The sequence below is a fragment of the Mastomys coucha genome, unplaced genomic scaffold, assembly GCF_008632895.1.
Source record: "Mastomys coucha isolate ucsf_1 unplaced genomic scaffold, UCSF_Mcou_1 pScaffold18, whole genome shotgun sequence".
Classification (NCBI taxonomy): domain Eukaryota; kingdom Metazoa; phylum Chordata; class Mammalia; order Rodentia; family Muridae; genus Mastomys; species Mastomys coucha.
In genome coordinates, this window is record NW_022196900.1 from 94,201,449 (window position 1) to 94,214,469 (window position 13,021).

The window sequence follows — 13,021 nt, forward strand, 5'->3', positions numbered from 1 at the left end:
TGGCCTTGAACTCAGAAATCTGCCTGCCTCTGCCTCCCAAGTGCCGGGATTAAAGGCGTGCGCCACCATCGCCCGGGGGACTATCTCCTAGAATTGCAGCTGAGGGCTTGCCACCTTTTCTACTTACCTAAGAGGTAGTCCACCCTGGAGGGGTCAAGGGCCAGCAGTTCAGTACGGTTCCAGACGTAGTGGGAGTGCTGGGGGGTGGGAGGGGCTGTGTCAGCACAGGCCTGGAAGGCTGAGGAAAAGCCCCAGCTGGCCTGAGGTGGTTCTATTCCCCTGCATCATTTAACATCCTGCCCAGAGCACCTAGCATCTCTGTACTCAAGAAATGACAAATATAGAGAGATTATTGGATATAACTCAGGTATATGTAGATCCTGGAGAGTAGATCAAGGAGAACTTCCTGGTGGAGGGGATACCCTTTTGGAGGTCCTGAAGGCAAAGTAGGAGCTGATCCATCTGGGATCAGGGAATTGCTTTCCCATGCTGGTGTCACAGCATAGGTCACAGAGAGTGTGAGTGCCTGCAGGAGGGAATGAGTGGTGTTTGGGGGTCCCTGGAGAGCCGAGAGGGAGTGACATCCACTGGCTGTGCCTTGGGAATCCCATCTAGGAGGGGAGATAAAGGAGGCACTGCCTCCCCCAGAACGTGGAATGAGACAGCCTGGATTGTGTGGGCCCAGCACTGTGGGGAATTTGCTGTGTGTCTTCAAGATAGCTCCTGCCTTCTCTGGACAGTGGCCTTAGGGGTGTTTTTTTTATCAGTCCTCTAGGTTGCTCTGGGGGCAGGGTAGAGGGGAGAGGAGAAAGCGAAGAATCCAGCTCTGGTCCTCAGGGCCCTGCTGTGACATCCAACACTCAGTAGTCTTTCAAGACTGTCCCCACTGCACAGATAGGGACACTGAGGCACGCTCACATCAGAGTTACTGAGAACCATTTCTAGCTCCTCTATCGATGCCCAGAATCTGGGACCCTACCGGGTTGGGTTCATGGCAGTAGTACAGGCCCCTCCCCAGGCCAGGAGTCTATACAGAGTCCTGGGGCAGGAAGGATGGCTTGCTGGTCTTGATCATGGCAACTGAGGCCAGACGAGGGTGTCTCTTTGGTTTGCCTACCCAAGCTGCCCCGGTGGGGAAAGAAAGAAGAGAGTCCCTCATTCCCACAACCCCTACACAGCCATGGGGCTGTCCCCAGCCCTGCCCACCTTACTCTTAGCTCAGCCCCTCATCCCACTGAACCTCCCCAGGGACAGCCATGGAACCCTGAGAAACCCAACCCCAGAGTGACATCAAAGCGGCTGCCAGGCTGCTCCCCACTGTCTTCAGGCCTGACCACAGTCATTTCCAGACCCAGCTGCCCGGCTGGCCCACAGCAGCAGATTTAAAGGGCCAGAGGCCTCTCAGAGGAACCAGAACCTGCCCTAACCCTGCTCCTGCCTCCCTCTCAGCCTACCGGTGCCCTGGCCCAGGGGATGTACTCTGAGGGCTTTACACCTCTGGCCTCAGTCAGCACACTTTTGCTGAGCCCAATTCTCTCTTCATCAGCTCAGCGCTACCTGCCCACGCTCTCCCATTTGCTCAGGGCTTCTGCTATATCCCCTCTGTGTGCCTCCAGGTCCCAACTTCCTGCCGTCCAGGCACATGTTAGGTCCCCAGCCTATCAGGGGTCCATCCACGTGACTCCCTGACCCTGTCACCATTCCCCTTGGTGCCCTTTCTACAGGGAGCAGGAGTGTCTGTTGGGCACAGGTCTGTAGAGTAGAGCAAACTGAGGAACTTCTGGACTCTCACTGGCAGAGAACATTCCATACGTGGCCGGGGGCATCCCGTGGCCCACCGGCAGCCGTTGGTTACCTTGTGTCTGGGCTTGAAGCTCTTCCAGATGCTGATGAGGTCCAAGCCATCCAGCCTTGTGCCCCTGGCCTTCTCATCCAGTTCATATTCCACGTCAGTTCTGTTCTTGGGGTACATGTACTTCCGGCCACCACCCATGATCACCTGAGGGACAAAGGAGCCATCACACCTAGGGTTCTAAATTGTTCAGAAGCCCCAGGGGTCCCAGCTTGGAAAGCAGCCAAGAGAGTCTGGGTGGAGGTGTGGACGATTGCCCACCCAGGTAAGGCCTGGGCCAGGGTTCCCTCTCGGAACTATTTGTTCATATTGGAGAGAGAAAATCGCTGACCTAGCAGGACTGTGGCTTGGGGCTTCTGGGTGGAATGTTAGTGTTCCTGAGTAGCTAATATCCCTACCCCTATAGGAAAGCCCATGTGCTGTGTGTCGGGTCCTGAGCCAGCAACACTCACTCGATCTCCCAGCCAAGCTGCCAGGGAAGTGGTCTGCCCTTTCTCGATATAGACACAGAGAAGTGATTTCTTGCCCCTCAGCCACACAGAGGTGCACGGAACAGATAAGATTCAAACCCAGAACCCACTGTCTCTCTCTACCAGAAGCCCCCCCCCCAAGTGTTCTGCTGTATGGGTGAAGCCAAGGATGGGCTCTTCAGGAGTGTCTTCTCCCACAGCGAGTGGCCGCGGACAGGGAGGTCTCAGGGCAGCCCAGCTGGGACCCAGCCCACTGCCTGGGCAAACACCGGCTGCCTCATGGCTGTGTAATCACTGCCAGGCTAATTTTAGCCACTGTGGCTGGCATGCGAGGGCGGATGGATGGACGCGGGGTTGTTTGTTTTCCTAGGGAATCCATGTTTGAAGTCCTAACTATTTTTAAAGCAGGGGCCAAGAACATAACAGCCACAGCCCATGGTGACCACCATACTGTGTCCCTCTGTCACCGTGGGCACCAGCCCAACTTGCTGCCCCTGGCTGACACCTGAGATCCACTGTCTCCAGATGGGCCAAAGTTCTCTCTCTCTATTCTATTTCCCAAGGAAAATATCAGGGTTCAAGGGGATAAGGAGAGAGCTGGTGGTGGCAGTGGGAAAGGTACCCAGGAAATCCAAGGACACTGAAGGAAAGATCCGATTCTACTGCTTGTTAACCAAGGGCCTATTTCTTTGATCGTATAGGACCTCAGTTTCCTAGTCTATAAAATGGGAATGACTATCCAGAGAAGAAAGGCAGTCACCCAGTGTTGCTGGTGGTCCCTACAGTGGAAGTTGTCTCTACAGAAGGGAACAATGAAGACAGATGGGGGGGGGCCATCTTACCCCCATCATGTGGCAATCAGCTTGGATAGTTCTGACTGGGTCTGGGAGAAAGGACTCCAGGTCACTGGCGCCTTCTGTTCCCACAGAACCTGACCCCCTGGCATTTTCAGCGTGGAACTGAAGCCCCCAATCTTGCTGCCCAGATCGCATGGTTCCCAGCCCAGCGGAGACTTCACACGGGCTCATTAAACTCCCAAATAACAGACCTGCTGTTGGCCTTCGGGTTTGGGCTTGTCTCTCTCTTTAAAGCGGAACATATTTATTTTCAGAGTGGACACCAGGATTTTTGATTCATGATGGTCTGGGGAGTTTGGGGGGTAGCAGTGACAGAGGGGCAAATGGAACTGTGAGAGTGGAGGGCAACAGAAGGCTTGAGGAGGTCCCCTTTCCACTCCTTGGCTCATGCCCTCATGACTCTAGGAGACCCCAGCCCCGCCTCACTGCCTCCAAAGCTTTTTCCCCCCAAAGTGCCTCTCGCTGCCTCAGCGGCTGCTCCTGCCCCAACTGGCTAAAGAGTTACTGTAATCTCCCCATCCCCCACCTCTCCTGCTACAGGACCCGTGTTCTCCACGTGACCTCAGCCTGTGGGTGGGGGATGGGGTGGGAAACGGGAGGGCGAAGGAGGGGGAGGGCTGCCTGGTAGGTGGAGATAAAGCCAGATGGGTGGCTGTGTCCCAGGTCTCTACCTAAGAGTCAACAGGCCCAGTGGTCCTGAAAGCGCTGGTGATGGTGACGCTGCTTATAAAAGAGAGGCACAGGGCTTGAGACATAGAGCAGAGAGCGATGGGACCTGCATCCGAGCGCTCTCTCAGCCTCACCGGGCCCATTCTTGAATCAGGGGTTCTAAGTCACAGTCAACCCTCATAGTAGAGAAAAAAACAATTCAGAAATTCTTCCCAAGAGCTGAGGCCTGCATGTAAGAACCTGCTTGGGTGTTGAAGTGTGAGCACCAAGGACGGGTGGCTTACATATCACGCTGCTGCTTGAGCGCTCCAGGGGGCCAGGCTTTGTGCTAAACTCAACTGGGATTTTCTTACTTAGTTCTTCTAGTGAGCTGTTGGAGCAGGTCCAGCGGGCAGAAGGGCTGTCCAAGGGGAGGCTGAGAGAGGTTAAGGAACAGCCCAAGGTCACACAGCTAGCAAAAGGCAGAGCACGGGTAGGAAAGGGATAGCAGGCTCCGGCTCTTTTCTGGACATGCCAGCTCTGTGTGCAGGCATGTGCCCCTCTGTGCAAGTGCAGGTCACCCCCTAAGAGCATACCGTGAGTGTGTGTGGGGTGTGGAGGGGCCGTCATCAAGTATCAAGTACTGTGGGGGAATGCCATTGCATGTTTTGTGTGTGTGTGTGTGTGTGTGTGTATGTGTGTATCAGTGCATACTGTGTGTGTATCAGTGTATACTGTATTGCGGGTGCACCATCAGGTTCTAATTTATAGAATAATCCTTGGGCACTTAGGGCGTGGCAGCCACATGAGATTTCACCTCATAGCCCCACCGCAGAGAAACCTTACAGTGGCTGCCTGTCCCAACCACAAATCCCTTAATGAGTTAGGAGCTCTCCCAGTTATGTGGAGTACCCAGGCCTTTCTCAGGCCAGCCTGGGGCTGAGGCCCCCACCAGCACCTCCCTGTCCCCCAACCCCGTCGCATCCAATGTCTGCTGCTCCACTCACATCGATGTCCTTGATATTGTGCATTAGCTGATATGCGATGTCCTTGCAGCCCTGGCTCAGAGCCTCTGGTGGCATCTCGTTATCCGAGTACCAGTCCCGATCGGCCGAGTGCGCATAGGCTGCACTGGGTGTGGCGTGGTTCACCCGAGTGGTGGTCACGATGCCCACGGACTTCCCTAAAGTGTGGGACAGGAGAGGTTAGCATCCCCTGTAGGTAAGGAAGTCCCTGCAGATTTACCTCTCCCTCCCTGCCATAGTCTCTCATCAATCAGTTCCCCTGCTTGACCGGGCCTCAGTTTCCCTAGTTTACGTGAAGACAGATACAGCTGAACACCTTTCCTTGTACCTGGGGTGGGCTAGGGTACTCTCTTCCTTCCATGACTTATGGAGCCTTTGCCTATAAGAAGCCCTAGGTGGCCCCGGAGGGATGCCAGGTAGAGAGAAGGACTCTGACCTGCCTTCAAGGCCCCTGAGGCAGAAGGAAGGAGTGTTGGGGATCAGTTCTAATGCTTTGAGTTAATCTAGCCCCTAAAAATTGGGGATCTGCGTGTCCAAATATTGAAGGTCCTTGTCCCCAATTGGTTTTTGATAGATCAATAAAGAGACAACGGCCAATGGTTGGGCAGATAGACTGAGGCAGGACTTGGGGATGTGTGAGGGCTAGGGACTTGGAGGGAGGAGGAAGAGGATTGCCATGTCTTAGAGGGAGGACCATCAGATTTAGAGCTGCTGAAGAAAATTCATCCAAAATGTAGGTGGAAAGGGAAAGCCACCCTAAGGGAGGGGCTGCCCAGAAGGTAACAGAGCAGCAAAGATAAAAGCATAGATTTAGAAGCCATTGAGTCAGGAGTATTGGAGGGAAACGTATGCTAGCCAGGCAGAGGAATAGAACTGCCCCCCAACCTTTGAGCCTTTAAAATTAACCAGTGTGCGTGTGTGTGTGTGTGTGTGTGTGTGTGTGTGTGTGTGTGTGTGTGTGTGTATGATCTTTTATTCTCGAATTTAGATAGCTCTTGGGCAGGTGCATGCATGCCACCTGTTGGGAGCACAAAATTGTTAACTAATTACTGCTATAAAGAGGCATCGCTCTGAACTTCTGGCCCTGGCTTGGTCCTTTGACCTTCTCTCAAAACTGTGCAGGGGCTTCATGTCATGCGCTCTATAGTGAAGCGCACAGACCCAGGCGCTCCATGCAAGATTCCTCAGTTCATGGGGGGGGGTCCCCGGGGTCCTCGGCCTGATTCTACTCGGCCATGCATGAATGAGGAGACCGCAATCCTGACAATCACAGAATGTGCCTGTGGTGGCTCACCAGCATCCTTGGCCCAGCGCAAGATGGATGTGACTTCGTTCCCCTGAGTGGTGTTACACCGTGTGCGTTCAGTGGCCGCACTCACTCCCACGGTGCCCTCGTTGGCCTTCACGCCACACAAGTAGGCAGTGGCAGTGCCCGCGCTGTCGGGAACCTGAGCGTTGGTGTTGTACGTCTGCAGTGGGAGCGAGAGTCGGGGGTGAGCACCACTGTGGCAACCCCACCACCATTTCCGGCAAGGAACAGAATCCTGTTCCAATCCAGAACAGGGTCTGAGGGACACTGCTGTCCACGGAGGGCCCTGACTGAGCTGTCTGCTTCCCATTTCAGTTCTGCCCTGGCAGAACTCAAGGTTTCTCTCTGAGTATTGAACTATGGATGGAACTAGCAAGGGTGGGCCAAGCAGGTAGGTCCGGCAGAAGGAGAAGAAGAAATGCGTGACTCTGAGGGGAAGGGACACTGGGAAGCGAGGGTGGGCCTGAGGGTCCAGCCTGGCTTCTCTGGTACCCCTGCAAATGACTATCACTGTGTCCAGACTTCCCAGGGAAATCCCACAGGCAGGCCTACCTCCCTGGCCCCCACGAGCCTGAGAGCTGGCCAGAGGTCCAGAAACTACAGCCTCCCGCTAGAAGCTGGAACCTGACTCTGGGTGGCTAGGAGGTACTTGTTATACACACACACACACACACACACACACACACACACACACACACACACACACACAAACACACACACACACACACCCTCCCCTCCCCTCAACAACCACAGCATGTAGGGTATTGAATGATTCACACTGGAAATCTAACCTGGGAGGTGTGAACTAAGCTGACTCTGTTTACAGAAAACACAAGAGTAGGCACAAGCCATCAGTGGTGTGGGTGTCAGGATGGTGGCTGCTGTCAGTGTAGGAGGAGACAAAGACAAGACAACAGCTCAGGGGACAGCCGGTCCATGTGCAGCCACAACAGCCAGGTGCTGGTCACACAGGCACCAGCAGCTCGGGAAAGATTCACGCTGTACTGTGCACACTTTTTCCTGGGTAGGTTACACACACAGAGGGTCTACATTGATAAACTAAAAGCTTCAGGAACCTTGGGAACGGCTCCTGGTTTCACAGTGGGACCATGGGACCAGGAGGTCTGATGGCTTTGCAGTTCACCAGGTCGAGAGTGGCCCTGGGACAGAGCTCACCTTGGAGAGAGCCACAAAGGGGAACTTGTCCATCTCTAGCCGGGTCTCCTCGCCTGTGTTGTGATGTAGCTGGCCCTTAAGGATTCGGGCAGCCGTCACTGTAGAGACGCCCATACCTATGAGGGGTGGGGGGGACAGAGAACTCAGGCTCTCAGGTCCTTCAGTCAGCTTTCCCAGGCTCCTAGAGCCATTCCCTTGCTAAGACAGGCAAGGGCAGTAGGCAGTAGATAGAAGGACATGAGATGTCACCGGACGGTCTCTTTGTCCTTTCATAATCTCAGGGTAACAGGTTGGTCCCTTTCTCCTAATTCATCTCTCAGAAGCCTGTTGCACAATGTCTTTTCACCTGATACCAGGAATCCTACTTTCTAGCCACCCATTGCCTCGGGCTCCAAAGCCCCCAGCTTGACGGCTCCAAGCCTCCCTAACCCCAACTCGCCCACTCTCAGCATCACTGCCCCCAGCCTCACCATCTCCCAGGAACATGATGACATTCTTGGCCACGTTGGTGTTGAGCTTTTGGAGTTTCAGGGCGTTTTTCAAGGTCTCTTGGGCTTGCTGTCTCCAGTAACTGGGGTCTTTCTCTTTCTCTGCAGAGATAGGTGGTTATTTGGCAAGGTGGGGAATGGGCTACCCATCCCCAGAATTACAGACACCCCAGTAACTCATTGCTGGGGGCTGAAATGATCTAAACATGGAGGATGGAGTGAAGGCTTGTGAACAGGCTCCAGGAAAACCCTGGACGCCAGCCTGAAGACACTGGCATCTTCACACATCGCAACACAAGGAAACCAAAGACCAGAGACACCAAGTGACTCTCCCTAAGACACAGAGCATAAACAGACTCAAGACTTTGGCAGAGTTGGGTTTCCCTGGAAAGCCCGCACGTGGCCTTCACCAGTGGTGAGCAGCCATTGCCAGCAAGCGGGTAGCAGGGAGATCTTTAACCTCTTCACAGAAGTCCCTAGAGTTATCCAGCGATATCAATAGTCAACTCTGCTGGGCTTGTTCATTACAGCTGGTTCAGCAGGCTAGGGGCTTCGGGGAAGAACCCTGTGGGCGGAGCTGAGAAGCAAGCCTAGCCCCTGGCTGGAATACCTTACTCAAGGTGCCCTTGTTGGGGGTAGTGGGGAAGGCATGAGCTGAGGCTCCATCACTGACTAACACTGCCCCCACTCAGGCCAGCATCTTAGAGTAAAATGAGACCTTGAGCTCCTCCTCTTCCTCCACCCCTCTCCCTGTCCCTGTCTCTGTCTCCATCTCATGTAGTAATCAATCCATAGTCTTGGTACCCTGGGCAAATCACTTCCCTGAGCCTCAGCTTCCTCACCTGTCAAATGGGTCTTTTTGAGGACTACACTCATTCCAGAAGTGACCAGATTCACAGACAGGGCCCAAAGATGCCCTTTGACCTTTTTCCATTCCTGTATTCCAAGGAGGTTGCTAGAGTTCCATGTCTGGAACTGGCAATGAGTCCCCACTGTATTACAAGGCTTCCTGTCTGTGGTTCCCTGGCCACAATAGACATTCAAATCACCAGGCAATGGCCACTACAGACAACCTAGGTGGGGGACCACACTCCACCTCAAGTTTTGGGCCTGCCAGGCCTCTAGCCCTCCTTTCATGCATCCTGCATCCCAAACACCTACTTCCTGTCTTCACCCCTAAGTTCCAGGCCCTCCTCTTTTAGAAGTGTCTTCTGGCCAGGCAGTGGTGGCACACATACTCCTTTAATCCCAGCACTTGGGAAGCAGAGGCAGGTGGATTTCTGAGTTTGAGGCCAGCCTGGTCTACACAGTGAGTTCCAGGACAGCCAGGGCTACACAGAGAAACCCTGTCTTGAAAAAAAAACAAAAACAAAAACAAAAAACCAAAAGCAAAAAACAAAAAACAAAACAAAACAAACAAACAAACAAACAAAGAAGTGTCTTCTGGAACCACCAGTTTCAGACCTCCCAGTACAGCCTGCATCCCCCAGGGAAGCTGGAGGTCCGGGCCCTGCTATCCACCCCTGTCCACTGGGTAAGTTCTTTATTCTAGTTTCTGGCCTAGGTGAATGGAAGGGGAAGCTGGGGATGGAGGCCGTAAGGCTTTAACAGATAGACCCACTTGGTTTTTGAGACAGGACCTCTCATTGGCCCCGAAGCTCACTGACTTGGCTGTGCTAAACAGCAAGCCCCCGGAATCCGAGTCCCACAGGCCCAGGATTACAAGAATATGCCCCCATAACTAGCTTTTTCACACACCCAGATCCTTACCAACTGGGCCCTCATCTCCCGAGCCTCTGGGTCAATGGTTTAAATCATTGGTTTGGTAAGCCTGGCTGGTTCTAACCTCTCCCTTGCATGCACCGGAATGCCCCTGGTCACAGAGCATTTGCTTGAGTACCATTTGGGGGTTGAAGAACTTCAGCCCGTCCTAACCACATGCCCATTACCCCCAGCAGTCAGGCAGACACAGGGCCTGACTGACGCCAGTCTGCCCCATGTCCATGATCTTTCTCAATACCCGCTCTGCCGACATTCTAACTGGTCTCTGCTAGATAGAGAGTCTGAGGAGGATACGGTCTATAGTCTGAGTCTATTCCTAAGAAGGGCTGAGTCAGGATCAAACCTACCTTCTTATCTGGCAATATTAAGCAATAAGAGTTTGGACAATGAAATACCAGGCGACCATTATTTCAGGGGAAAACCAGCAGGGACCGATGCCCAGGATGTGACATTATCTCCTAAGGTACTGATTAGTACCCACTGCACAGATCTACTCCCATGGTTCCAGAACATACTGAATGATGCTTAGCATCAGGATGGGGATGTTGGGAAAGGCACTGAGAAGCTGGCCTGTTCTGTGCCTAGGATCTGGGTGGTGGCTTCACAAACACAAGTGTGTGTGTGTGTGTGTGTGTGTGTGTGTGTGTGTCCTGGACATCTCGTCTAGAATTTGTGGCGTGGAAAGGGCTAAATACAGTAAAACATTGTAGAAATGCTTCCCCACAGAAACAGGGACCAGCAGTTAAGAATGTGTATTGTGCCGGGCAGTGGTGGTGCATGCCTTTAATCCCAGCACTTGGGAGGCAGAGGCAGGCAGATTTCTGAGTTCGAGGCCAGCCTGGTCTGCAGAGTGAGTTCTAAGACAGTTAGGGCTATACAGAGAAACCTGTCTCGAAAAACCAAAGAAAAAAGAAAAAAGAAAAAAGAAAAAAAAAAAGAATGTGTATTGCTCTGACAGAGGACCAGAGTTAGGTTCCTAGCAACCATGTGGGGTGGCCTTTAACTTCTGCTCCAGGGGATCTGGGACACACACGTACCCAGGCGCATGTGCACGCAAGCACACACACACACACACTCACTCATGCATCTAACTCTTCCCACTAAAGACCAGTTCGAAAGCAAGCTAAGGGACCTTGCTTTGAGCATCTGGCTTTTAAATACTTTGGATGGGTCCATGACCTTGAACCCAGACCACACACATTGGACCTTGCCCACCTTCTCCATCCACCTGAGTCCCGAAGTCCTACCTGGCACAAATGAGTTGGTAAGGCAGGTGCCGATGGCCAGTACTAAAAATGGTGAGATCATGGTGTACCCTGAGATCTGTCCCTCGCTGAAGCCCAGATGGTGGGAAGAGGTTGGGCGTGGGGGGCAGTGTCAGCCGTTAATTGACGTTCCGATCCTAGAAGTTAGAAAAGAAGAGAAAAAGGTATGTGGGCACAGCCCGGGGGCAGGTTCTTCCTTCTCACTTTGCTCTTTGATTCTTTAAGCAAGAACTTGTTGGCTGGACGATGGTGGCGCACGCCTTTAATCCCAGCACTTGGGAGGCAGAGGCAGGCGGATTTCTGAGTTCGAGGCCAACCTGGTCTACAGAGTGAGTTCCAGGACAGCCAGGGCTATACGGAGAAACCCTGTCTCGAAAAACCAAAAAGAACTTGTTGAGTACCAAAAAGCCATTGTTGGGCCACCACCCTGGGTAGGAACCTGCCCCCCTGCAAACAGTTGTGTACACACAAGTGCATCTGCACTGCAAACACACACCAGCCCGCTTGCTGGTACCCGACCTGCCCTGAGGCAGGCTTCTCATGCTGTACTTTTGACAGAGGACAGAGCTGGGGGCTCTTGGAGGACTGCGCTCCAGCCAGCCCTAGGCTCAGCCCAAAGTCTCTTGTAATTCTAAAAGCTCTCAGGTGATGCTCGCTCCTAGACAAACACATCAAGAAGTAAAGCCTACAGCTGAGTCCACCACCTTCTGACCTAGCCCTGTGCCTCCACAAACCAGGGATCAAAGAGCCCGAGTTTCTTCACAAGAATATTTGTACCCAGGACACCAATATTTGCCCCACTCTTTCCAACGACTTACCAGTTTTTGGTAAGCGATTATAAACAGAAGTATCTATGTAGCCCAGGCTGGCTGAGGATAACCTTGAACCCCTGATCCTCCTGCCTATGTCCTTCAGATCCTGGGGTCACAGGGCAATGCCTCAGTAGCTGACTTCCTTTGATTTTTTTTTTTTTAATGATCTTCACTTCATTTTCCCAAAATTATTTCCTTTTTTGTTTGTTTGTTTTTGTTCTCTGTGTTTGTTTGTTTTGGTCAGTGCTGGGATCAAACCCAGGGCCTCACACAAGCTGGACAACGTTGGCTCAGGTGTTTTGATCTGAGCTTGCATGTCCCTTATGAGTAACAAGTTAAGCACCTTCCCAAGGACCCCTTGGCCGTGTGTATCCCCTCTGCGATGCGTATCTGTTGAGACATTCTGCCTTGGAGCTGGGAGAAAGCTTAGCAACTAAAAACATTTGCCAAAGAAGCCTGAGGACGTGAGTTTGGTGCCTGGAACCTCGGCGGAAGAAGGGAACTGACTCTGAAAGTTGTCCCCTGGGACTGTGGAGGTGACTCAGAGGGTAAAGGCACTTGGCTTAAGCCTGATGATGTGGTTCAATCCCTGAACAGAACCCATGAGGTAGAAGGAGGGAATTAATTCTCACATGGTCCCTGGCCTCCATACATGCACCATGGCACACCTGAACTCATACACGCCACGACCACCACCACCACCAACAACAACACATTTGAATACTTTGCTCCCTCCACCTCCCATGCTGGGGATCAAACCCAGGGGGCTTCCTGCAGCTGAGCTATCTACCTCAGTATACTTTAAAAATATTTTTTAAAAGAAGGAATCTTTTTTAAAGGACTGAAGGAAACACAGCAAACATTAATTGGTGTTTTGCTCTGGGTGGCAAGACCAGGAATAATTATTTCCTCTTATAAATTTGTTTCCAAGTGGCCTAAAATCAGTGTGTGAATAGCTTAAGCCTGTTTTTAACTGGGTTCATGTTGTTGCAATCACTCGGGACATCATTCAGGCAGCTAGCTAGCTAGGATGTCCAAATGTCGGGGTAGGGATGTTACTGAAGGAGATGCCATTTTCAATATTGAGAGTTTCATTAGAAATAATGTTTCCGGGTCAGTATAAGCCAGGATGTGATTACCCCATTTGTTATGGGAAACAGAAATGACAGAAATTCCATGGCGAGGAAGGACAGACAAACTGCCCATCTACCACCAGAAGAAGGAACTTTAAAAGGAAGTTCTAAAGGCTCTGGTGAAGGGGGGCATTGGGAGGAAATGTCTTCTATCTAGTGTCTAAGTGAATTTAACTCTGAGGTCTATTTCAGATGATCGCTAAA

General features: G+C 52.3%; 1 protein-coding gene across 2 annotated transcripts in view; it reads right to left on the minus strand.

Annotated features, from left to right (window-relative positions):
• The window catches only part of Alpl (alkaline phosphatase, biomineralization associated), a 52,691-nt gene that overhangs the window by 6,269 nt on the left and 33,401 nt on the right, over nt 1–13,021 (minus strand). For both annotated transcript variants that reach the window (XM_031379146.1, XM_031379147.1), the window contains exons 2-8: nt 10,855–11,009; nt 7,808–7,927; nt 7,338–7,453; nt 6,147–6,321; nt 4,835–5,010; nt 1,856–1,999; nt 128–197 (exon numbers count right to left, since the gene is read on the minus strand). In XM_031379146.1, the coding sequence (XP_031235006.1) occupies nt 128–197; nt 1,856–1,999; nt 4,835–5,010; nt 6,147–6,321; nt 7,338–7,453; nt 7,808–7,927; nt 10,855–10,915 (862 nt within the window). In that variant the 5' untranslated portion in view covers nt 10,916–11,009. The remainder of the gene's footprint in view (nt 1–127; nt 198–1,855; nt 2,000–4,834; nt 5,011–6,146; nt 6,322–7,337; nt 7,454–7,807; nt 7,928–10,854; nt 11,010–13,021) is intronic.